This window comes from Penicillium nucicola (assembly GCF_028828085.1).
Source record: "Penicillium nucicola strain IBT 29836 chromosome Unknown utg000005l, whole genome shotgun sequence".
Classification (NCBI taxonomy): domain Eukaryota; kingdom Fungi; phylum Ascomycota; class Eurotiomycetes; order Eurotiales; family Aspergillaceae; genus Penicillium; species Penicillium nucicola.
In genome coordinates, this window is record NW_026643129.1 from 541,954 (window position 1) to 566,598 (window position 24,645).

A 24,645-nucleotide genomic window follows, 5' to 3' on the forward strand; every position below is an offset into this window, starting at 1 on the left:
TGTATAGGTTCAGAAGTAAAGGGTAAACTGTAGATGCACGTGTTCTGGATCGCGGTTACCCCAAGTTCAGGGACAAACACCCAGTCAGACCGGCGCCAGTCCGAACCACGGCACAAGCAAACAAACAAAGCACCTTGAAGGCTGAAGGAGAAAGTAAAGATGAGGAGGACAGATGGAGAGAGTTGGAGTGATAAGATTGTTGCGGCCCAAAGTTGACCTCTCCCGATCCGGTTAGTGCCTGAGGCTACAACTATTCCACCGTCTTTTGGTCTTTTACGAACTTCCCTCCAATACCAATTCGACATTTGTACTCCAGCCTTCCCGTTTATTCCGTTGCATTATTGGGGTGTGATTCCCAACCAGACATGAATACTCCCATCCAGGCCATGGTGGATCGACGAGCGGTGGTCCACGCATACCGTCACCTCTACCGACAGGGGTTGAAAGCGATTCAATACTCAACACCAGGGCGCTATATGGTACTCAAGACAATACGCAAGGCCTATCGTTCCCCGTCTGAGCAGTTTGATCCTACGAAGATAGCCAAGACGCTTCGATTTCTCGAACAAGCCACCGAGGTAGCAGGCATGGAACATAAGATACTGAGGAATATTTTGATGGCTAGGTATTGGGAGCAGGATCATCTTACAAAGGATTCCCGGTGAGTATCGTCAATTCCAGCGGGGAAGAATGCTGCTGACCTTGTGCTTTAGTCTACGGGGCTTGGGACTCGGCCATGTAGAGAACCAGTTGCGGACAAGTGCCTCTGACCATTTAAATCTGACGCTTGACCGTTTGAATGAAAGTCTAGGGACGTGTCTCAGGTGATTGTGGTCTCTGCAGTTCTCGACTTTTATTTCGCGCCGATCCGACCCGCTATACCGAGTACCAGACCATGCATAGTTAGGCCTCAGTGCTTTCCCTTGGGCATGAACTCAAGGTGAGGCAAGGCAACCCGCCCAATATGGATAGCCTCCCCTGGATATCAGCTCGGCCGAAAATGCCGGCATACCTTCCAACTACAACATCTCGTGAGGCCACGGAGGGCTGGTGACTCTAGGGTCATTCTCATTCCTCGTGCTAGACTGCAGGAAGACCAGACAGACTGGGCATATCATGGTGAAGAACGCACCGATTCCAAGGCTGTTATTGTATGTCATGGTGTTCAGTGCAGTCAAGCCTGATCTCCGCCCACTATTCATGACTGGATTAGTTTGGTCCAATATATGTGAGTGAGCAATGAGATTGGACAGAGGGCAGTAGCACAATAAAGAGAAACATATCAAGACACCTCCTCATATCTGCTACCATTAAACCATAAAAAAATAAGTAAATAAGACCAATGAATATGCATACAGTACAGTAGAGAGCCCTGAAACCTTGGGAACCCGAACCACCTGTGATGATTCAGCACCCGGAGATCGGAGCCTTGGGAGGCGGTGCCCGGAGACGTCACATGCCACTCATGATGGTTTGTTTCAGCTCCAACTTGGTTGTTTTTGGACTTTTGGACTTTTGGACTATAGCATGACTTAATGAGATTGCTTGCAGCCCTTCATGAGTGGCCTCCTCGAATCACTATTGATTGAACTTGGTTTACGATCTCACCCTCTGCCACCCCCGCCGGTTAGCCAGCCACATGACCACCAAGCTGAGTCTCGCCTTAACGAACCGCCAGAGGCCACAATAAGCGAACGCGAAGAGGACAGTCTAGCTTCCAGGCCAGATCAAGACTGCACGCATAAAGCAAACTGCGGAGATGCGGGGTCTCTGCATAGACCTCCCTTCTTCACAACATTACCCAAAGACATGGATGGACGAAATTTGCAGCCGGAGAGCAATCAAGGAGCCTCCTACAACACACCTGGATCCATTCACAATGTAACTGCTGTCACAGATGGTCCGTCCGATCACACACATGAAGCAAGTGTCAATATGCAGCAGGTCAGTTCTGGGAACACCCAGGACTCGCGTCTTGAGACAGTGAATATGCAAATTCCGCCACAAGATATGACTGCTTTGACAGCAACAGAGGGTTCCAGACGACCAGTAAGCAATGCGTCTGATTTCGATGGAGCGGGTCAGTCTTCGCTTCCGGCGGATGATGGGATGGGTGTTCTGAGAAGCAGGATCATTGCCATCAGGAACCTAGAAGTTACCAATGGAGAAAAAGCACGAAAGGTCCATGACTTGATGACAGAAAGCTACAACTCGTTGCGAGAACCTTTCAATGTCTCTTCCACGAGGTTGTTATCCCCGCCCTCGAGCCCACTGAGCGGTATATCTGAATTGCACCAAACAGATATAGACGGTATTTGTCAGTTTGAGAGCTCCTTCAATCTCACACCCGAAGATTTGCAGCCCACCTACGTGCCCAAGACGGAGCCTGAACCACACGAGTGCGAGTTGGGCGATGAAGATCTGGATACGGAAGAGTTAGAAGAGGCCACACTTGGCTGTGTGCACTACCACCGCAATGTGAAGTTGGAGTGCCATACTTGCAAGAAATGGTACAACTGTCGGTTTTGTCACGATGAATTGGAAGATCACCCCCTCATTCGCCGAGACACAGAGCACATGCTGTGTATGCTATGTGGTCATGCCCAGCCTGCGGCACAGGACTGTAGAAAATGCGGTGAGCAGACAGCGCAGTATTATTGTGAGATATGCAAGCTCTGGGACAATGACAGCAAAAAGAGCATATACCACTGTAACGACTGCGGGATCTGTCGAATTGGACAGGGTTTAGGAAAGGATTTCTTCCATTGCCTGGTAGGATTACCCCATGTGGCTTGAGTCAACTTTCAACCTTGCTGATGATGCGTTAGACTTGCTGTGTTTGTCTGCCGATGTCGATTGAAACCACTCATCGTTGCATTGAACGATCCACCCAGTGTGACTGCCCTATCTGTGGAGACTATATGTTCACGTCTCCCGAAACCGTTGTCGTCATGCGATGTGGTCACAGCATTCATCACAAGTGCTTATCGGAGTACTCCAAAAGTTCTTTCCGTTGTCCAATCTGCAGTAAGACGATTACCAATATGGAAGCCACTTTTCGAAACCTAGATCGCACCATTGAGAGTCAACCTATGCCTACAGAGTTCAAGGATACCAAGGGTCTTGTTTATTGCAATGATTGTGGCTCAAAATCAGTTGTCAAGTACCACTGGTTGGGTCTAAGATGCGAGCTGTAAGTATCAATTCCCGAGGACCAGAGAAGTTTGCTAATGTTGACCAGATGTGAATCATACAATACCGCTCAACTTCGCATTTTGCATGGAGATATGTCAGCTCAACCTGAGGAAGATAATGCTGAACATCTTCCATCTCGACCTCGATCATCTTCAGTCATGGAAAATGAGGACTCCATGTCATCTTCGCTAGCCGGATTAACTGTCGATCCCGGCTCGGCTCCCCGTTCACGGCTCAGTGTACCATCAGTGGAGCCCGAGAGACAGTTTGCATCGTACAACATTACTCGCGGTCGTGCTGTCTCGCCAGTCGTGAGTAATTACTTTGGACTTCCGACTGAGCGTGAATCTGAGAAGCCTTCGTCATTGCCCTTCTTTGGAAGTCCATCATCGCGCAGTGTTAACGAGACCGACTTTGGCGCATTCAATTTCCTGAGCAAGAAGCTCACTTACCCATACGGGCTGTTTGGAGGCGAGACAAAGGCTGCTGATAACATATCAGAAAGCGGCGAGGAAGACGAAAATGACGCACAGTCCGATGACTCTGCTGAATCAGCTGGCTCTCAGGGCAACGAGGATGACGAGGATGAAGACCACCTCGATATATTTGGCCATCGATGATCGGCCCATACGATTTACTGCAAATGGCTCAAATTGGCAGCGCTCGTTCACCTGATTGCTGCCCAACGAAGCTCTTCCGTGATCTGCTGTTCAGTAATCGGTTGGTTGAGCACTTTGCAATTACCCTAAATTAACAGTCTCTCCACGTCCTCGATCGCCCAGAAAACCTTCAGTCGCCAGGGATGAATGGCACTGCTTTGGAACGACATATCAAGTCCGAATAAGTACTTGGATCAACGTTGCCTCTCGAGATACACATTACATTGGCCCTGAGGCAATCACCTGGCCTGATATACTGGCAAAAGGTCACAATTACTAATCACAAGGATGTTCCTTTCACATCTCTGTGAAGTCTTGTTGATGGTTTCGACCCAAAATAGCTCACGGATCAATAAGATTGGTGCATTTGGAGCATTTTGGATTTGCATACATAAGCAGCTGGATTTGCTGCTGCATAGCGCTCACTTTCTTCGGTTTTCAAGTACATGGACATCATGACGCCACGATAGCAATCTGCTTGAATACATTTCTCGGTATTACTTCCATCTAACAATGTCTATAGAGATCTGTAGTTCTATGTATTCACTCGAAATGTTTCATCGGGTCGGATCAAACAGAGGACCTCTCCGGCACCAGGGATGAACGGGCTCGAGAAGCGTCCTCTACATGATCAGCAGGAGCTTTGCCTCCTTCATTCATGACAGCCATAGCCTCACGCTTCTCAGAAGTCCCTTCACATTCTCCGGCTTCGACATTATCAGGCCCTCCGAAGATCTTGTCCATTCTTTCAAGGGACACGCCCTTGGTTTCAGGGAGAATAAAATAAACAGATATCTGTAGGTGCAATTATCAGTTAGCTACTTGGGGATATGGAAACAATCCAAGATTATCAATGAACTCACGCCAGCGGCTAAATTCAAGCCAAACAGTAGCCAATAACTGTGGCCACCGACCTTCTTATTGAAAGAGGGCCAGGATTGCGTGAGTAGAATCAGCCAGCAGGTCTGACCCAGCATCGAAAGACCGAATCCCTGGAGATAGTGTTGGTTATTTGTTATTTGTAGACTTTAACTTCGTTCAACTTACTTTGTCTCTCACATGCTGAGGAAAGATCTCTGTGACCACCGTTGGTGCAATAGGGCCATTGGACCAACAATAGGTCAAGCCAACAATGAAAAGCATAGCAACCTCGACAATAGCAGCCGCCTTGTTGTTATTTGATGGGAAAGCAGTGGTCAAACAAGACATGATCAAAAGAGCCAGTGACTGGATAGCAAATCCAGCAAGCAGAAGACCCCGACGGCCAAATCTTTCAACGGTGAATGTATTCACAAATACGATAAGCAGTTGGAGTACAGACTGGATTCCATTGATTGACAATGCTTGCGAGCCGGAGTCCCATCCGAGACTCTGATAGATCAATGTGGCATACATGGTCAGTGAAGCAATGCCTCCACACTAAGAAGCTGTTAGTCGTTTGATTGACATCGGGCTATATATTGTATAGAGTAACATACCTGTTGGAGGCCTGCGGCATAAATACCATACCAAAGCCGCTTGCGCATAGTCTTATCTTTGAGAAGACCAACATAGCCCGTCTCATAGCGACGGCGAAATTCATACGAGGCCACCAATTCATGGAACTCGGTACGAATCCGTTCATCCGTTGGTGCTCCAGATCTAAGTCGGCTGAGAACTTCAAGAGCCCGTTCAGGGGTATCGGGGTGCTTCTCCAGCACAAATCGTGGGCTTTCGGGGTACCAGAACGAGACCACGACAAACGCCAGACCAATAGGGATCTGGACGATGTTGGACACACGCCAGGCAATGTTATATGGTGAGGTATGGAAGGACATTCCGTATCCAGTCCAAAAGGCAATCAAACTTCCCAGTTGATAGCCAAACTGTGCGACTGTCCCGACGAAGCTGCCTCGAAGTTTGGTGGGTGCACATTCGGCGACGTAGAGATTTGTAGCAATATAGACGCATCCAAAACCTAGACCTCTGGAAGTTGTTCAGTATTTGTGTAAGATACGGATTTCCTCGGGATCAATCAACTTACGTTAGGAGTCTTCCTAGGATTAGGACTCCAAAGTTATTTGGAACAACCTCGACAACCCTAGAGTTGTGTGTCAGATAGCAATCCCTCATAGTCAACTTCTTTGAGTTTCAACTTACACTCCGACAATCATGATGCAAATAGAAACCCGCAAGGCCCAAAGTCGCCCTAGCCATGAAGCAAGAGTGCCTCCAAGCCACAGTTGGGCCAGGGCTAAAGAAACTCCTTGTCAGCAACCTTGCTGTAACCTCAAAGCAGTGAATATTACCTGTCATCGCCCATGGGATTGTTGCAACTAGACCAGATCTGTTGTCATCGATATTGTAGTATTCGATAAACTGCTTGTCGGCCAAAATAACTGTCATGATCCCGGCATCATATCCGTTGAAGCATGTCGAGAAGACCATACCATACAACAGAAACGCCGCAAAGCTAAAGAAGCATTAGCAGGGCGCCATTTCAAGCCCATCCAATCAAATAGATGAGAAAGAGTGCCTACCGGTCATCCTTAGGGAGAAACTTTTCGACTAAACCCATTTTGAGATAGAAACAAGCCCAAGTTTGCCCAGGGGTCTTGTGAAGAACGACATATATATAAAACCTCCTAGCCCGGGACCCCACATCCGGAAAAGCGTAACTCGGATTCCCCAGTTAAGCTAAGACTAAGCTGGGGAAACGATCAGACGAGAAGCAATTGATAGCCGTTGGACTTCTTTGCCCCCCGCCGGAGTCCCCGCCGGAGTCGGAGCCTCCCACTCAAGCCCTAAGTGCCGGCGGAGATCTGACCACTGACCTCCTGAACCCGGGGAACATGACGATATCAACGTCTTGCTTTCTCTCCTTCAATCCCGGAGGGGCTAGCCGATATCCGATAAATATAAGGAATACTTAAAGACTGCTCTCGTCTTGCCTTCCTGGAGTGCTCCTATCAGAACCCTTGTTCTATCACATCATGGCTTTCCCATACTATCCACAAGAAAGCTTTGTCGCGACGACCTTTGCCCCAGGATCCTTTTGGGCACGTCGTCGCGAAGTCGTACGGACTCAGACACTGCGGCATCAACTGAACATGCTCAAAACCACAGGGAGATATGACGCTTTCAAGTTAAAATGGCACCCAAGCTATGGAGATCCTCCCACGGTGTATCCTGTTCCAAACCACCAATTCTGGGACTCTGATGTGGCCAAGTGGATTGAAGGAGCTTGCTATTTGTTGATAGATTATTATGATGCAGAGATAGATGCAGCTGTGAAGGAGCTAGTGCAGATGATCCAGAGTGCCCAGCATCCTGATGGATATCTTAACATTCATTATTCGGTTGTCGAGCCAGGCAAGCGCTTCACCAATCTGCGAGATATGCACGAGCTGTACGTTTCTACCTTCACACAGGGGAAAATGCATGATTTAGCGCGGGATGGCTAACATGGGCTGTAGATACAACGCGGGTCATCTCATTGAAGGTGCACTTGCCCATCATCTCTTCTACAAGAATGATGACATGCTGTCTCCCATATTGAAGTATGTGGACCTTCTTGCAGCAACGTTCGGAAACCATGATGCTCAAATCCCGGGATATCCTGGACACCCAGAGATTGAACTCGCTCTCCTGAGGCTGTACAAAGTCACAGGAGATGAAAAGCATCTCAAGCTTGCTCAATTTTTCATTGAAGAACGAGGGAATCCGTCCAGTGGAAGCACAAATAGGCACTACTATGACATTGAAGCCGAAGCAAGAGGCGAGAAAGAGCATGAGCGACCTGCCTACTTCCCCGCTGCCAGAAGCTACTCGTATGTCACTTTGCATATTTCCTTTTCATGGAGAAGTATTGCTAATTAATGAATTAAATTAGTTATCAACAGGCACAAGTCCCAATTGTGGAGCAAGAAACCATTGAAGGACACTCAGTCCGAGCCATGTACCTGCTCACAGCAGTGACAGATATGATTCGCATATTCCGACCTGACAGTAAAGTGGGAGCCACTTTCTTACCCGTTGTCAATCGGCTTTGGTCCAACATGGTGGAGCAAAAGTCCTATGTCACTGGTGGAATTGGAGCCATCAAGCAATGGGAAGGCTTTGGCCTTGACTACTTTTTGCCTCATGGGACTGATGAGGGTGGTTGCTACGCAGAGACATGTGCTGCAATTGGAGTCATGATGCTTGCTGAAAGGCTGTTGCAGGTAAGTCTGCACTGAATTTCATATACATAGTATGGCCAATACTCACAGAAAAAACCTATAGATCGATCTCGACAGCCATTACGCTGATATAATGGAGTTGTGTCTTTATAACGCAGTATTGACTGGTATGAGTCTGGATGGTAAGGCATTTACCTACGTGAACCAGCTTGCTTCCTCGGACAAGGATCTTTCTGAGCGCTATGAATGGTTCGAATGCGCTTGCTGTCCACCAAATGTTACACGTACTCTGGGCTACTTGGGTGGGTATGTCTGGAGTCACAGTGCGACGGAAAGCAGCGCCGTTGTCAATGTGCATCTATATACCTCGGCCACTCTACGTGTTCCTATTTCGGGGTCAGTAGTTGAAATCACCCAGAAGACTGATTGGCCTTGGAACGGCGATGTTTATTTCACCATTGAGACAAATGGACCCCCTGTCGACCTTGAGATGAGGCTGAGAATTCCTGGCTGGGCAGATTCGTGGGAGGTAAGTTGCTATATCATAATTGAGATAATCTGCATGCTAACGATGATCAGATTACCCCGAGTTCCAGATCACTAGATATCCAGAAAGGATACTTACATCTAAATGCCGAGTGGCTTCAACAAAACTCCCAATTCCGACTTTCTTGTCCAATGCAACCACGAGTCGCCCGGCCCCATCCACTCACCAACCAGCCCGTGGCATACATCACACGAGGGCCGATTGTGTACTGCGTGGAAGACTACGATCACCCATGGGAAGAGAATCATTTCAAGGTAATGAACGCCTGAAAAACACCCTTTCAAAACAGAAGCCTAACAACGCAATCAGAAAACTATACTTGACCCCAATGCTCACTTGCGAGAAGAGACACGATCTGAGCCCGATCAGTACGTGGCTATTATTGCCGAGAATGGAGCCAAAGGCCAGCTTGACGCATCAGCTTGGAACAAACAGATTGTGGCCGAGGCAGGGATTATTGTCACCGGAGAAAAGAGGGATCTGTGCTATATGCCGTATTACTTGCGGGCCAATAGGGGTGGAAGAGGACAGATGAGGGTGGGACTACGTATTGAATGATTGTGTTAAGCTATTCAACCTTACTAGACATTTATTTGCATCCTCGAAATTGAATAACTTGGAACTATGGTCATACAGGCACCGATCCCTGGGATTAGACTATGTTGATCCCCTTGGCCTTGGGCTCTAGTATCAAGTACAGGCTTTCCCCCCCCTCACCTTTCTTCTTCTGTTCAACAATGAGCAATATAAAGCTATAATGACAAGGTTATGAAGTAACAGAAGTATAGCCCTGGAGTCGGGGTCCTGGTATAGATCTGATTACTAACGTAACTGGGCTTATCTAAGCGCTGACGTTATTCTGCATGCGGCCATCGGATTCCATAGTTGGAGACTCACCATCTGTAAGCCAGCTTCGCTACCTGTAACTCCCTATAACTGTTCCGTTTTCATGATGTTGACGATGATCTCTCCCTTTGCATCATGATCTTCTTTTTCGTTGTATCCTGAAACGAAGCACGGATCCTTCCGCACCAGTGCGCCTACTCTTCATTTCAGGACCCCCGGATTACTCTTTATTTCTTCCCCTGAGCTCCCCTAAGGTGCAGATTCACTGGACCTGTATTTTGTGACATATTTAGTCAAGAGAAAACACGCGAATAGTCCCAACTACCTCCTACGATCTCTTATCAGTCGTCCTCTTGCCCCACCGCGCGTGCATTCCTCTCCCTGGCTCTGCGCCCTCTTACACTCCCAATACCATGATCCGTCGCAACTCCGACATCGAGATCCAGCTCCCGGATGCTGGACCGACTCCTCTTTCGCCCGAGACCGAATCCGATGTGGAGATGCTATCGGAGGAACAGGCACTTCCCTTAAGCCTCCCACCTCACATTGCTGCCCGATTCTACCGCAAGAGCAGCATCTTGCGTCGCTCCTCGGCTGCATCGTCTCGCCGAAGCTCAGTCTCGTCTCTTCACTCGCACCATTCTGCATCCTCGAATGGCTCGTCCACCCCAGATCACATTGCCCATCACCTTCGACGCGCGTCTATCTTGGAGAACCGAAAGGCCAGGCTCGCTGATCGAGCCTTGCATGGGGAGAAAGTGAGGTTGCGAGCCGCCTTGGCTAAAGCAGCCACAAGGAATCTTCAAATCGAAGAGAGAGCGCTGGCTGCTCAGCAAGCTCGTGAGCGCCTGCTTGCGGATATCACAGCCAAGTGTGAAGATCAGGTCAAACGAGCCAAGAAGAAGGCCGAGGACCAGCGGGAAAAGAACGCTGCCGAAGAAGCCCGATTACGTTTGGAAATGGCGGAGAAGTTTGCGGAGGCCGAGAAGCGACGCATGTTGTACCAGCAAACGCACCGACGCCAACGCACAAGCAGCTTGCCAGTTGCCGCAGAGAAGAAAATGTCTCGGGAAATAACTAAATCGCTCACACAGGATGCGGCTGCGCGCAAGATTCAACGCGTGTGGAGAACCCATAACGCCAAAGTAGTCATGGGCCAATTCCAATCGTTGAATCTCTCCGTGGAGCGAGTCCGTAACGAAACGTTTGAGCAAGTTGGTAGGCTACTATCCAACAAAGAGCTGTTAGATACCATGACCAAAGTTCTCCGACTTTGTGGGTTACAAGATATGGAAGGTGGAACGATGGGCGAGAGGGGTGCCGTGCGTACCTTTCTCAGCAGTTATCTGATTGTTACCCATCCAACCGAAGTTTTGAGTAGCAACGGAGAACAAGAACAAGACTTGATTGACAAGGCTGGAGAGCTGCTGGGAGCCTTTGATCAGGTCACAGCTTTGCTCTCGTCGGGCTGTTGCTCTCCTTCTGTTATCACCGCGGATCTTCAGACCCTGTGTGAGAGGCATAATGTCTTTTTTTCCGCTTTCCATGCCTGGAAGTCTCACGATTCCAGTGTCTTGATTGAGATCATGGTTGCACAGTTTGTCGAGCTGGAGCTAATCTGGCAAACAGTCAAGAATGACCAAGCTGGTGGTGCTGCAGAAGACTACAGACAGGGCATTAGACAGAACCAAATTTTGCTTCTCGCCCGTCTGAAGCGACTTGCTGGACCAGACCGACACATGGAACTGGTTCGGGACTCGCTAAAGAAGGCCAAACGGGAAAAGAAGCGTGCAGCCTCCAAGCAAGCTATTCCTCGATCTGCTGAGGCTGCTACTCCATCGGCGGATGTTTTGACAGAGAGCGTCACCTCGCCCATCAGTGAATCCTTCAACAACCTCGATTTTGCGGTGCTCCATGAGCTGGACAAGCACCGGACCTCGCCTCACGAGCGGTTCACCAAGATTCTTACTCCCCTCCCTGAAAACCGGGAATTAGTACATGAACTTCTTATCAACAAAGAGTTCAAGATTGAAGAGGCGCCATACACCGAGCCTCGCCGGGTGATCATGCAGCAAATGTGTGAAACAATGAGGCAAGGGGTCGAGGCTGGGCAGGCTACTAACTGGATTGTAGCCATGGCCACAGTGATCCAAGATCGTTTGTTACGCTCACTTCAGCGCGGCAATTCGCTATATACAATAATTAGTGAAGTCTTGGATCCAAAGCTGGTTCAAGGACAATGTGACGCTGGCACGTTCTCTTATGATAACTTCTTTGAGTTTATGAACAACATATTACCTCGGCTCTGTGCTCCTTACCGAGATCCCATTGTCAAGGCGTTCATCGAAGATACGTCAGGTGATGAAATTGACCGGTTGGCCCGGTTGATGAGCATCATCGACCTGCTATCGCTGGATCAGACAAATTTCATGATTCAACTGGCTGCACCTCAGCTCATTGAAGAGGCCCCAGGATACGAACAGCGGACATTTGATCGGGGCATCACAGATGGAACAATCAGTGTCAGAAAGACCCGGCGATTCTGGCGCACTCATCATAAGATCATTGTTGACGAGATGAAGAAGCGAGACCCTGAGAACATCCATGGTGAACCGCGTCCCCATTCGGCACGAATTTATGCCCAGGGACTTGCAGATACCGTGTTGAGCAATGCAGTTGTGTCTGAGGATTTGATTCCAGAAACATTGAGTCTTGACCGTCAACGACTTGAGCGGCTACATGCCAGAGCATTCCAGATCGTTGCAACAGCCTCGATATTGTTGACGGCGAAGAACCTCCTCAAGCGGGATGCTCGATCTCAATGGAAGCCGGAGGCAGACCGCATCCTTTCCCTGGACTTCAACGAGATCAGCGCAGAGCGCGTACAGTCAATCCTGGAATCAACACATCCAATGCCACCCGCTGCGAGTGCCCAACTGGCAGCAACCATCAAGCGAGTTCTTGGACCCGTCGCCACAGCATGTCTCGCAGCTGCACCTCAGCTAGCTGTGGTTTCATCCGATGTCTCTGCGTCCGAAATGCGCTCAACAGACTCACAGGCAAACATGCCCAGCTTCTCGGACCCAGTAGCCCGACTCATGCTCTCACGTCTCCGGAGTCATGTTCTGTCTCGACTCAGCGCATCAAGTGCCTCTGAGCGAGTGCGAGCTACTACAACTGCCAGCCAGAACCTGGCTGCTGCTGGTATGCCAGAGTTTGTCAATGAAGTTGGACAGTTGGTGGAGGAATTGGAGAAGGTCCGCGAAATAGATTGGCTTTGTCACGGGACGGTATACCAAAGATTATATGAAGAAGATGTTCCCCAGTGATCGGAGGCTATAGATGGCTTATACATATAATGATTGTGTTTTGTTTGGGAGGTTTGGACTTGGGATTGGCAATTTGGCAGGGCATGATTATACTTGGATTTAGATAATGTCGTCTGTTTCACTCAATTTAATTCGAGTTTAACACCAGATCCTAGCTAGATCATCTGGACTGTTATCCTGTTCATAGACAAAGAGGAAGCTCATCGTATATAAAGTCGAGCAGAAATTCACGTGCAACTCGAATTACTCAGAATTACCCCCCACTGCTATCTAATCTCCCCCACACCAAAATTCCCTCGACTTGAACTTCAACTTCACCTTTACATCGCCAATTCAAAATGGCGCAAATCAATCATCTCTCAGACCTTACACCCCCCTCTCTAGAACGAACCTGGCTCACAGCTCCCCACCCAACCCTTCCGATAGTCGCAACCTGCAGCTCCGACAAGACAGTGCGAGTATACTCGCTAACAAACTTCACTCTCCTCTCAACAATAACAGGCGGACACAAGCGCAGTGTTCGCACAGCAGCCTGGAAACCCCACATCACTGGGGAATCTGTGCTAGCAACCGGCAGTTTCGACGCGACAGTAGGAATCTGGCGACGATGGGATAGCTACGGACGGGAAGACGGCAGTAGCCTGAAAGCCGACACAGGCACCTCGGACGGCGAAAAGTCCGAGGACAACGCGGAAGAAGACGAGGAAGAATGGCGCTTTGCAGTCCTCCTCGATGGCCACGACAGCGAAGTCAAATCCGTCTCGTGGTCGCCTTCCGGCATGTTACTAGCGACGTGCTCGCGCGACAAATCCATCTGGATCTGGGAGGATCTCGATGACGGCGATAACAACTTCGAGACTGTAGCCGTGATGCAGGAGCATGGCGGCGATGTGAAGTGTGTAGCATGGCATCCTATGGAGGAGTGTCTCGCGAGCGGGAGCTACGACGACACGATCCGATTGTGGCGGGAGGACCTGGACGATTGGGGCCAGGTTGCCTGTATCAAGGGTCATTCGGGAACAGTATGGTTCTTGGACTGGGAGGGCGCTGAAAATGTGCCGTCCTCAGCGTCGACTTCGGGTGACGTCGCATCGCAATGGCGTGCGCAGACGGCGCTTTCAGGCCCGCGTCTTCTTTCTTGCTCCGATGATCACAGTGTGCGAGTCTGGCGCCGCCAGCCGAAGGAAAGCTTGATGGCGGCTCAGTCATCTGCGGCGACGGGAATTCCGAGTATCATTCGGCCTACTGGGACGGATGAGATGTGGGAAGAGGATGCTGTTCTGCCCCATGCACACGAGCTGGCTGTTTATGCTGTCGCTTGGAGTAAGAAGAGTGGACTTGTTGCGTCTACTGGAGCCGATGGGCGGATTGCATTATACGAAGAGCGATTTGTTACACCTGAGAACAAGGATCCCGATGCCATGGATACTGGGACTGGAGATGATGTTTTGAAGACGGAGTGGGTGCTCATTGCTGTTTACGATGGAGCGCATGGCATTTATGAAATCAATCATTGCGCCTGGGCGAAGAGAGCAGATCGTGGATCTGAATCTGGCGAGGAAGTGCTTGTTACAACGGCTGATGATGGCAGTGTCAAGGTTTGGACAGTGCAGCGGTGATCCTTGACCTGACTACATTATAGATATCAAAACCGATGATAACTAGAAAGATGCAGAACGCATATCGATATCAGGATTTCTAATTTCATTCATATGTAAATATTAAATGAGATGCACAAATACCGTTGACACCGCCGACTTTATACAAATGCACCCAAAAACCAGCTTAATAAGATCGGATTCGTCATGAAGATGGGCGAGATTCACCAGTTTTGGGTACTGGGTGAGATGCCTCACGGTGGTCATCGTCATCATCACTCGCCTCACCAACAGCATAATGTTCACGGTCAATACCAGGGGAATGAAGCTGATCAAGCTCGGACTCGTCAAAGTCACCAGCCTCAACATCTCCACCAGAACGCTTGTTTTGGAATCTGTTGAGAATAGAGGAACTACCCATCATCTCATTGTCCGAAACGCCCTTGTAGCCCTTGTGCGAGCGGCGACTGCGCCAGATGAAGAAGCCCCAGACGGTAACACCAATGATGACAATGACGAGGATGGCCTCGCCAGACTTGGTGTAAGCATGCATCTCAGTCTGCTTCAGCTTCTCCTTCTCGTGCTGCTCGGCAGCAGTGCTGTTGGGATGACCACCAACAGAAGTCTGAGGTAGCTTCTCGCCATCGATACGAGAGTCAGTTGGCTTACCGCCGATGCTTCCAATATCAACATTCATGAAGCGGTCCAGCATATCACGACTCTGGCGTGGCATATCAAACGGCACCATATGGCTGGCATTGTAGAAGAGCACGTAAGTGAGGTTACGAGCGTACTGGTAGATACCAGCAGGCTCGCCCTCAAAGGACCAATCATGACGGGGAGCCCAAACACCCGGTGAGGTCTCAAAACCGGTGCCATTCTTCCACTTCATGTTGTGAATCAGAGCCTCTGTTCCCAGGTGGTTGCAGATGAGGTCTTTGTCGCCACTGAATAGCAAGATATTAAGACCAGATTCGATCAATTCGGGGAGCATGGTGATAGCGGGAAGAGATTTTCTCGCGCTGAAAGCACCACCGACCATGCCGGAGCATTCTTGCCAGCCGGTTTTCTTGGCTGAGTTGATGTTCAAGGCCTTCACCACATCTGGACGCTGAAGATAAGGCGTCATGTATTCCAAGTCTGGGGGCCAGTTCATGCCGCATGAGGGGTATTCGTCTCTAAGGCGGACGTCATACATGTTGTAGCATTGTCCATCCTGGGTTGTGAGCGAAAGGAGTTCTCTCATAACCGTTTCACATGATTCGACATCCAACTTGTTCTTTGCACCGGGGGTTTCAAGTTTGGAAAGGCAGACGGAATTCAAAGCATCTAGCTTCTTGTGGGTCTGAGATCCTTGTTTGACAAGACCTTCCCTCTCGGCGAAAGGAAGATATGAAGGGTACTGGTCTGCAGGAGAGATCCAACCATTGCCAATCAGCATACCCTTTAAGGGCCACTTCCTCGCACCGTTTGCCGGCGCGACCTTGTTGCGCTCTTGGATAGCCTTCGCAATGTATGGAATATGTTGTCCAGCGTATGATTCACCGGCAAGATACAGCTTCAAGACAAGTTAGCATTAACTCCCAGATGAGACGGAGGGGTTCTTATGCCAAACGTACGTCATCGTTCTCATATTCAGGGAACATTTCAAAGAATTTGGTCAAAAACACCATAAACTGAGAGGACATCTCATCCAGCTCATGTATATAGCTATCGGTGTTGACATAGCTGAACCCGGTACCAACCGGCTGGTCCACGAAGAGCAAGTTGGCAAACTCATCCCAGCGGCCAGGGTTGTACTCAAGCGTTTGATCATCCTTCAGTCGGTATGGGCCAACCTCCATTAACGCGCCATCCATAGAGCTACATCCGGGGCCTCCATTCAGCCAAATAACGGTGCGCTGGCGGTTCGCGATGTGGCGGTTCTGGAAGTGCCAGAAGAACAGGTTACCGTTGGTTTCCGGGTTGACTTCGATGTGGCTGGATAAGGCGTTAGACAGATTCTTTAATATGTCCTCATTGATTGATTTCCAATCCGCAGTCGTCCCGCTCACTCACCCAGCATGCATCTTCAAGAAAGGGCCCTTCGGGGCTCCTGGTAATGAGCGTACATAGTAATCGGCGGATGAAGCGGCTGACACCAGCGCCGGGCTCAGCAGTAGTGTTAATGCGGACAATAGCATCACGACAGCACCGCCCCTCTTCACCGAAGGGAGGAATGGAATCGAGTACATCTACCGATCGTAGGAAACCATGAAGAGATACGAGTCGGGATCGAGGATTGGGGACACTGGTCACGAGCGATCACAAGCGGTCCCAAAGGAATAATCGCGGATCACCAGGTCATCGAACTGGGGGTGGAAATAGCTCAAAAGAAGGAAAACTAGAATCCAAGGCGAATTTGACAGCACATGAGGAATGCAAAGAAAGGAGCGAGAAGGGGAGACGGGATGCGTGGCAGTACTGATACCGTAATTATTATCAGTCAGCCCCCCACTTGGCGGAGCGATAAGGTTAATTACACGTATTGACAATACCAAGATGCACCCTATGACCGAATTCGGCACTCTATAAGCCTATTGAGCTCCGAGTATGGCTTCAATTGATCTCTCTACTGGAGAGCTTGGTGAATAGGGTGAAATCTTGTATTGCATGGGTACTTTTTATGTATTTTAGATGAAACAACTGCAACTGAAATAGCTGAAACACCGAAACATCAGAACAAGTCATCCAGAGACTTGTCCGCGTCCTTGTTAATCAGAGCCACCATTCCCTGCCCTGGTTAGTTTTCTTTCCGCGGCTGGAGACACTGGACTTACATCAGGCATGATAGGCTTGTTCTCCGCATCTTTGACATAGCGGAACGGCATCTCAGTGCGCTCATGCTCGTTGATCTGCAGCTCGGGATAGTCCACGTAAGGGATTTCCTCGAGGGGCACTGTCACCGTTAGTCGTGGGGGCCAATGTGAAGCCAGGGCTTGACTCACCCTTCTCGTGGACCACCATCCGAGTGACTCGCACTGCAGTGTCGGTCGTCATCTGCTTAGGCCCCAATCGGCGACCGACATAGCCCTTTTTCCGCAATTCCGAGGTGCGATCTAGAAAATGGTCAGTGGCAGTGAGCAGCGATGTTAATATCGAGACATACCTCTCGGTGGGTCATCTCCTAGTCGATGTTAGTTTTCAATGGCCTCAGAAAAAAAAGAAATATGGAACATAGGACATGATCTTAGTATGGCCATTGAGGACGTTGGAGGGGAGAAAAAAAAGTCACCTACCAAGAATTCCACCGAACAGAAAGACTTCAAAGTGGTCCCCATCCTGCGGGCTCAACTCAGTCTGCGCAGAAGGATCCAACAGACAGACCTTCTCCTTACGGTCTGCAAAGATTTCCTCTACGCTGCGCTGCTCGACCTCGAGACCCTTGGTGGCGGCCAGATCGGCGGGCATCTGCAGCTCGGCGGGCACAGAACTGAGCAGGAATCGAGCCCCGCGAGCGTGAGACTCACGAGCGATACAGGCATATTCCAGCGTAGACCAGGGGCCCAGCTCAGGATCCAAGTGTTCAACCACGAATGTCTTCTCCATGATGGGGGGGGGATGAGAGTGTGAAGATGTTGGTTCCACTTGGGAGATGGGAAGACGTGAAGATGTGGTTACGAACTACTTTTGGTCTCAAGAATTGAAGAGAAAAATAATAGCGAAACTGCAGTAAAACCGTCTAGAACAGAGGAACTAAGCGAATGAACAGAAATCCGAGGAATATAACCTACTTTACAGAATTGCCATTGGCGTCATCGGAATAATGCCTCTCTCTCTCTCTCTCTCCACTTAACTTTCTACTCACACTTTATAACTCTCTCTTCTCCCCTCCCGCTCTCAACTTCTTCAACTATCATCATGAATCCCCATCAACAGAACAAAGTGGACTTGAACGTCAGTGACCTTCTCTCCCCATTGAATCTTCTCCTTCTCTCGCTCTAACAACCTTCCAGTCGCTGAGCCCAGAGGAGCAGCGCCTGCTGCGCCTCTACGGCAAGATGCCCACCAAGAAGGACGTTCTCCAGAACAAGCTCAAGGTAAGTCGGCGCCTAATTCAACCTCACTCGATTACTTTCTTTCCCGTCTGCCCAATTTACCCCTCCTTGCTATTCCCAATCAATACAAACTACAAAAATACATACCAACCACCCAACCACCCAATCACAATACTTGGGACTAATACCACTCACCACAGGAACGCAAGTACTTCGACTCAGGCGATTACGCCCTCAGCAAGGCGGGTAAGGCCTCCGATGTTGGCGTAACCAACATCGGGTCGCGCCACCCAGTGCCCGAGAACATCCCCCACTTGACATCAACCTCGCCGGGCACCAACAACCCCGCTCCCCACAACGGCAGCATCGGTGGTAGTGTGAGCGGTCAGGGCCAACAAGCCCCCGGCAGCTTCAGCGGCCACCCAGGCTCGGTCGGGTTCCAAAGCCGCAGTCCCATCAAGGAGGGCGGTAGCTTCTTGCATCGCAACTCCAGTCTCAGCGAGGGCGAGTCCGGCTCCCGTCTTGCTACGGAGAGCAAGGAGGATGATCTGAGTGTGAGTCCCCCGCCGGCCAGGGAGGGCGTTCCCATTCGCCGGTAGGGGCGTATGCCATTGAGATCGAGATACGAGATACTGAGATATTGGGGACGGGGGGATATCTGCATGCATATCTTTTGAAGAAGGGGTCTGTGATTTCTTTTCAAGAGTTCGGCGCTATGGGATCTTTCGATTTGTCGTCTTATTTTTTTTTTCTTTTGGTTTCTTTGCGAGGGATGGAGGATGGGAAAGGAATGGGACGCACTGCGGGACGGAGTGGGTGAAAGCTTGAGCTGAGCTTGAGCTGAGCAGAGTCGAGTAGAGAGAGAGATGTTTATCACTCAGTGTTTAGATCGTGACTTGCACTTGGCATGGCACTGGGTCATCGACCTCGGCTCGACTCGCTCTCTACTTGCTGTCAGTGACTCGTCTTTTTTTTTCATTCTATTTATGCCTAACGTAATTCACAACCGAGCGGCCACCACAACCGAGTGGCCACCTCCAAAACACATAGTGAATGCAATATTTTAGAACCTCATATTTCAACAACCACATTATTGTATGACTTTACTAACTCTGGATAGATATCGATAAGGATCCTTGGTCCTATATATCAATTTTAAGATTCTCGAAAGGTTACGTTATCGTGGTTTTGAAAATTAGACTGCATAGAGCCAGAAATTTATATATTATCGCATTTACAAACCTGTAACAATACTCAATCTCCCTAATAAAGCTAGTTACACCTAAAAAGTAGTAGGCTATCAGAAAAAAAACTCTATATAGATTTGTTGTTGTTGAGATACCAAGTTGTAATATATCGGATTTACTATGTGTTTCGGAGGTGGCCACTCGGTTGTGGTGGCCGCTCGGTTGTGAACTACGTTATCACCATTTATCATTTATCATCAGCAATTCTGGCATGAATTTTTGTCTTCCTCTTCGATTTTACTTGTTTCTGTTCGCTATTCTGGTATTCTGAGATCCTGAGACTCGCTTTCTGTTCTGGCAGTTCAGATGCGATGAGACTGTTGCTATGCATCCGACTGAATTTCTCTATTGGTTTGCGAAAATACGAGTAGGTATGGAATGGATCTGGGCTTTAGCTGTTTCACTGTGTCCTGTCTTCTTATCCTGATTCTATGACCCTTCTGTACTTCACTTGATTCACGGTGTGACATATCAGCCATCCAAGTTGTTCAAATCTACAAAAGATCATGGCATGAAGTTCCCTTGGCAAATGGAGTTCGATCTGGCATAGTGGAAGTAGATTGGCTATTTATCGCTCCAGTATTAAGTTAGATCGATGCTCCACTCAAGTTCTATAACTAGAATTTGGACCGAGGCTTTCTATCAACCGCCCTAGCGCCAGGCAAAAAAAAGTACAAGAGACAAGGAGAAAGAAAAATCCAAGTATCCTATCCTATTTACAAAAAGAAAAGGGTGGAAGAGCAAGCCGTCAGATATACCTCGGCTACAAATGAAGCAAGACTCGATTAGAGGGGTGGAAGCAAAGCAAAGAAAAGAGTCGGAGGACAGAAGAGGGTATAAGTGCCAAACGGAACAGGTCGAACAGTGATCAGGGTAGATGAAAAAGACACAGATAGAAAGAAGAACGAGAGCAAAAGACGCAACATAGGTTTATCTGGTATCGTCGGCTCATGAAAAGGGGGATTGGAGAACAGGGTAATATCTTCTCCGAAACATAGGCGTAAGTAATATGACAGCGGAATCAAGGCTTGTGGCACACCCTATTGCGGGGCTACGAGACAGCTTGAGCCTATCTCTTGCATATGCGAGGGTTTTTCATAGGCCAAATGCAGAGTATGTCGGGAGAGAAGGCAAAAGGAGAGACGGCGTGGGACTGGAAGATGCCCGTCAAGTGGGACGGAAATACGGCATCAGCAGAGAGGAGGCTGCCCCGAAGAAGACTCGCTCTGTGACTGTAGCAACGCGGTGTCGGTGAGCGACTCGAAAAAATCACAGCTAATGTGGCGCTTTTGTATGGGTAGCTGCGGGAGGGGTTGCTTTTTTGGCCGGTTCCCGTCCAGGCTCATACAGAAAGATACAGCGAATTTGGTTGTGATGCGTGGACCGTGAACCGGGACCCGTCTTCATATCCTGACCACGAGATCTGTAGCGATAAGGAGCAAAGTGCAGGCATGTGGACTCGTTGACTCAGTCGGTTTTCCAGTGGCCTGCAAGTCCATTGTCGATATCGTTGTGCTCGCCGAGCCATAGTTCCACTGCGTACAAACTTATTGTGCAGGCCAGGTTGATCCATCGCCATGGGTTTCCCCCACCTCCACCCTGGCTGCTCCACCATTCACCGCTGCCGCCCATTGCTTGCGATGTTGATGCGAAATGCTGCATGAGCAAACTGGTGTAAACGGAGATAAGGATGGTCGGGGCGAAATAACTAAGGAAGCCAAGCACCTGGCCTGCTGCGTCGGAATCGTCGATGGAGGCTTCCTGGTAAAGAGCGCGAGAGCCAGCCTCGCGGACAGCTGGGATGATGCGGGTTGAAGCGTAGAGTACCGAAAGGCGGTAGGCGAGCGAGATGAGGACAGATGGCGTGACAGCACTGAATACTGCGGTGATAACATTGAAAGCCGCGTGGATTATCGACGGCATGAGAGACAGCGCATGCATAAGGGTGGTGTACGAGGCCATGATAATGGGAGGGAGCGGCGGGAAATCTCCGGCCTGCGAGGGCGAGGCAATCTGTTCCACAGGGTGCGATGGCTTGTAGTCGGTGAAGATCTGGTAGATACACAAGACGATGTAGGCGAAAAGCAGAGAACTCTCGACGGGGTTGCCACGTCCACTGCCAATACCCCAGGCACACAGAATAACGGCGCAGGTGATCGACACACCGATCAAGGCCGCATCAACATTGGAAATTTCGGGAAATTGCAGAACTCGCCAGAGGAAGTAGACGGAGCTGGAGATAATGGTCGCAGACAGTACCAGAAGGCCAATCTAAAACAGGTGAGTGCGTGTCGTGACAGATCGGGATCAAAACATACCATCCAGCTATCACTGCGCCCACCCCGATTCACGAGCCAGCGCGTGATTTGACCAGCAGCTTGGATAACAAGTAAGCTGCAAAATCCTTCTGCCAGTTGGAAAACAGGCGTTGACCATCTCAATAGTCTGTCCCAATTGCCCAAGGCCACGGTTTCCACCAAGCCATGGCGGCCAAAGAGCCAGTCTTGAATGGAGCTATCCTGTGCCCTCTTCCCACTGAATGTGCGCTCCACCCATCCACTTGTATTATCGGTTTCAACAGAGAATCGATTCAGCGACCAAATGAGAAGCACACATATCACGACCCATTGCGTGCCCCGGAGGACTGCGATCACCGACGAACGGAACCACGAGCGGTCAGGGGTACTGAGTTTTAGCAAGGAGAGAAAGAAGTAAAACGTCGCTAGCGACAGCGAAAAGGCTAGACCGCATGTCTTGCCGCCCACGTCGAAAGCTAGTGGGATGGACGAGACCGTGACGGCGAGGAACAAGGCCGACGAGAAGACTCGAAACAGCCACATCGGACCGCCGAAGGGACTTACGCGAAAGTACGCGAAGAAAAACGGAGAAAGAGTTGAGAGAGTGTGTGTGTCAAGTTGAAGTTGGAGATGTGGATAAGTTAAGGAGGGGACGGTGATTTCCTTTTTCGAGCTTATCGTCTTCACGTGGGAAGGGACAGAGGTTGGAGATTTTCAGGATTCCTTACGAGAACAGAAGAATATCCGAAGACACTAGAAAGACACTAAAGAGGTCAAAGAGCCTAGACCTCCAACTGCCAATTACCATATAAGATCTAAAACTACGGCAGTGATAACGCCTGGTGCCTCAGGACACCTCGAAGACGGTGAAATGCAGCAATTCCACGGTTCAGAGCTAGAGTCACATGCTAGCTGGTTGCCCTGGGACTGTGCCCTAACTACCCGATATGGCCAGCGCTGATAAGCCGCAGCCAGCCAGAACCCGCCAATTTCTATATGTAATCCAGCTCAGACTCTGGTTTATGTTCAGAACAAACACCTGGTTAAAAATGGCCGAAACTGCTGCTAAGAAGCTTAAGACCTCGTCCCCCTTGATCGGAACTCACAGGTGAGCCTAGTTCCAGGAGATCTGCGAACGATATATTGACTGTAATAGCGGCCACTTCCACGCCGATGAAGCCCTGGCTGTCTATCTTCTCCGCCTTCTACCTACCTACGACTCCTCACCCCTTGTTCGCACCCGTGACCCGGCTGAGCTGGAGAAATGCCACACTGTTGTAGATGTGGGTGGTGTCTATGACCCCGCTATCAACCGTTATGATCACCACCAGCGGACCTTCTCTACGACCTTCCCTCAGCGCAAGACCAAGCTTTCCTCCGCCGGTCTGGTTTACATGCACTTTGGCAAGGCCATCATCGCTCAAAAGCTGTCTCTGCCAGTAGACCATGCCGATGTGGATCTTCTATACGAGAAGCTCTACACTGACTTCATCGAGGCTATTGACGCCAACGACAACGGCATTTCCGCCTACGACAGCGCCGCCGTTTCCACCGCTAACCTGGAGAAGCGCTTTAAGGAGGGTGGTGTCACTCTCATGTCTATGGTCGGTGATATGAACAACCCAGATCCCACTAGCCCTCCCGGCGAACCCCAGGACGAGGACAGCCTATTCGGCCGCGCCAGCATCCTCATCGGCAACGCTTTTGCCCGCAAGCTGCATCACGCATGCACCTCTTGGATGCCAGCCCGCACAACCGTCGGTGCCGCATATGCCTCGCGTAAGGAGGCTCACCCCTCCGGCCGCATCCTCGTCCTGCCCCAGGGCGGCGTTCCCTGGAAGGAGCACCTATACAACTTCGAGGCCGAGGCTTCCGGCAGCAAGGAGATTGACCCTGCTAACCAGGTCAGCTATGTTCTTTACCCAGAGAGCGCCGAGGCCGACTCCAAGTGGCGCGTGCAGTGCGTGTCTGTCTCCGAGGGTAGCTTCGAGTCGCGCCAGCCCTTGCCCGAGTCATGGCGCGGTGTCCGCGACCAGGACCTGGATGGTGTCATGGCTGCTGAGGCTGAGAAGAACGGCCAGAGCAAGCTTCCCGAGGGTGCTGTCTTTGTCCACGCGTCTGGATTCATTGGTGGTCACAAGACCAAGGAGGGTGCTATGGGTATGGCCGAGCGTGGACTTGGACTATAAATCAACACGCTTTTACGAAAATGCAATGAGCTCAAAAGTTGAATTCAATCATACGTCATTTCTACCTAAACGGGCTTCTGATATCCTACCTTTTCCATCTCGCTTCATCTCACTTTTCTCTTACTTCATCGAGTCTGGGGAAACGTGAGGGTGACATTCCACCGTAGACGGATTCTGGTATCAGGCGACAGAAGATTCGGATTAATTACGATCATGATCCCCATTGTTCTCTCATTGGACTTTGATATAATCTCAGGATATTTTCAACTCGCTAGACATTTTTGGGTAAGGTCAATACCTTTAATCTCATCCATTGGTATGACTATGAACATTATATCATTGATGGGACTAAAATCAATTCTCTTCAACTGATAGTCTGGAGCTTTCAAAGGCCCGCGTGTGCTTCGGTACCCAAGGTAGAGCAGATGATCGTCGGTGTCTGTCTCGTCAAGCGCGGTCGACGATGGAAGTTGAAACCAACCAGATTTTCAGGAGCTGGTAAATTCAAAGAGGTGTCGATGATTGGCGGGTGAGACTGAGC

The 24,645-nt window shown here is 49.8% G+C and overlaps 11 protein-coding genes across 11 annotated transcripts; 7 read left to right on the forward strand and 4 right to left on the reverse strand.

Annotated features, from left to right (window-relative positions):
* Positions 1 to 365: 365 nt before the first annotated feature.
* N7511_005280 (uncharacterized protein) lies at positions 366 to 874 on the forward strand (the record flags this gene model as incomplete). Its single annotated transcript, XM_057127657.1, has 2 exons — positions 366 to 661; positions 714 to 874. The coding sequence occupies 2 exons, from the start codon at positions 366 to 368 to the stop codon at positions 826 to 828; spliced, it is 411 nt and encodes a 136-aa protein (XP_056984174.1). The 3' UTR covers positions 829 to 874.
* A 683-nt stretch (positions 875 to 1,557) lies between these two features.
* On the forward strand, positions 1,558 to 3,815 carry N7511_005281 (RING finger and CHY zinc finger domain-containing protein; the record flags this gene model as incomplete). The annotated part of the gene is made up of 3 exons (XM_057127658.1): positions 1,558 to 2,772; positions 2,829 to 3,193; positions 3,242 to 3,815. The coding sequence occupies 3 exons, from the start codon at positions 1,558 to 1,560 to the stop codon at positions 3,813 to 3,815; spliced, it is 2,154 nt and encodes a 717-aa protein (XP_056984175.1).
* Positions 3,816 to 4,424: 609 nt separating this feature from the next.
* On the reverse strand, positions 4,425 to 6,411 carry N7511_005282 (uncharacterized protein; the record flags this gene model as incomplete). The annotated part of the gene is made up of 8 exons (XM_057127659.1): positions 4,425 to 4,649; positions 4,718 to 4,846; positions 4,902 to 5,273; positions 5,333 to 5,819; positions 5,878 to 5,934; positions 5,994 to 6,087; positions 6,143 to 6,306; positions 6,374 to 6,411. The coding sequence occupies 8 exons, from the start codon at positions 6,409 to 6,411 to the stop codon at positions 4,425 to 4,427; spliced, it is 1,566 nt and encodes a 521-aa protein (XP_056984176.1).
* A 415-nt stretch (positions 6,412 to 6,826) lies between these two features.
* Positions 6,827 to 9,119, forward strand: N7511_005283 (glycoside hydrolase family 127 protein; the record flags this gene model as incomplete). The annotated part of the gene is made up of 6 exons (XM_057127660.1): positions 6,827 to 7,242; positions 7,310 to 7,663; positions 7,726 to 8,056; positions 8,118 to 8,543; positions 8,594 to 8,815; positions 8,871 to 9,119. The coding sequence occupies 6 exons, from the start codon at positions 6,827 to 6,829 to the stop codon at positions 9,117 to 9,119; spliced, it is 1,998 nt and encodes a 665-aa protein (XP_056984177.1).
* A 701-nt stretch (positions 9,120 to 9,820) lies between these two features.
* Positions 9,821 to 12,736, forward strand: N7511_005284 (IQ calmodulin-binding motif domain protein; the record flags this gene model as incomplete). Its single annotated transcript, XM_057127661.1, has 1 exon — positions 9,821 to 12,736. One exon carries the CDS (start codon positions 9,821 to 9,823, stop codon positions 12,734 to 12,736), a length of 2,916 nt encoding a protein of 971 aa, XP_056984178.1.
* A 338-nt stretch (positions 12,737 to 13,074) lies between these two features.
* Positions 13,075 to 14,355, forward strand: cia1 (iron-sulfur cluster assembly protein CIA1; the record flags this gene model as incomplete). Its single annotated transcript, XM_057127662.1, has 1 exon — positions 13,075 to 14,355. The coding sequence occupies one exon, from the start codon at positions 13,075 to 13,077 to the stop codon at positions 14,353 to 14,355; it is 1,281 nt and encodes a 426-aa protein (XP_056984179.1).
* A 184-nt stretch (positions 14,356 to 14,539) lies between these two features.
* Positions 14,540 to 16,517, reverse strand: kexA (serine-type carboxypeptidase kexA; the record flags this gene model as incomplete). The annotated part of the gene is made up of 3 exons (XM_057127663.1): positions 14,540 to 15,892; positions 15,954 to 16,314; positions 16,393 to 16,517. The coding sequence occupies 3 exons, from the start codon at positions 16,515 to 16,517 to the stop codon at positions 14,540 to 14,542; spliced, it is 1,839 nt and encodes a 612-aa protein (XP_056984180.1).
* Positions 16,518 to 17,050: 533 nt separating this feature from the next.
* On the reverse strand, positions 17,051 to 17,922 carry N7511_005287 (SAM-dependent methyltransferase; the record flags this gene model as incomplete). The annotated part of the gene is made up of 5 exons (XM_057127664.1): positions 17,051 to 17,107; positions 17,154 to 17,272; positions 17,322 to 17,432; positions 17,483 to 17,500; positions 17,613 to 17,922. The coding sequence occupies 5 exons, from the start codon at positions 17,920 to 17,922 to the stop codon at positions 17,051 to 17,053; spliced, it is 615 nt and encodes a 204-aa protein (XP_056984181.1).
* Positions 17,923 to 18,234: 312 nt separating this feature from the next.
* On the forward strand, positions 18,235 to 18,970 carry N7511_005288 (endosulfine family protein; the record flags this gene model as incomplete). The annotated part of the gene is made up of 3 exons (XM_057127665.1): positions 18,235 to 18,270; positions 18,330 to 18,413; positions 18,572 to 18,970. The coding sequence occupies 3 exons, from the start codon at positions 18,235 to 18,237 to the stop codon at positions 18,968 to 18,970; spliced, it is 519 nt and encodes a 172-aa protein (XP_056984182.1).
* Positions 18,971 to 21,085: 2,115 nt separating this feature from the next.
* Positions 21,086 to 22,458, reverse strand: N7511_005289 (ICE2 family protein; the record flags this gene model as incomplete). Its single annotated transcript, XM_057127666.1, has 2 exons — positions 21,086 to 21,889; positions 21,937 to 22,458. 2 exons carry the CDS (start codon positions 22,456 to 22,458, stop codon positions 21,086 to 21,088), a joined length of 1,326 nt encoding a protein of 441 aa, XP_056984183.1.
* Positions 22,459 to 22,964: 506 nt separating this feature from the next.
* N7511_005290 (MYG1 family protein) lies at positions 22,965 to 24,104 on the forward strand (the record flags this gene model as incomplete). The annotated part of the gene is made up of 2 exons (XM_057127667.1): positions 22,965 to 23,023; positions 23,072 to 24,104. The coding sequence occupies 2 exons, from the start codon at positions 22,965 to 22,967 to the stop codon at positions 24,102 to 24,104; spliced, it is 1,092 nt and encodes a 363-aa protein (XP_056984184.1).
* Between the last annotated feature and the right edge of the window lie 541 nt (positions 24,105 to 24,645).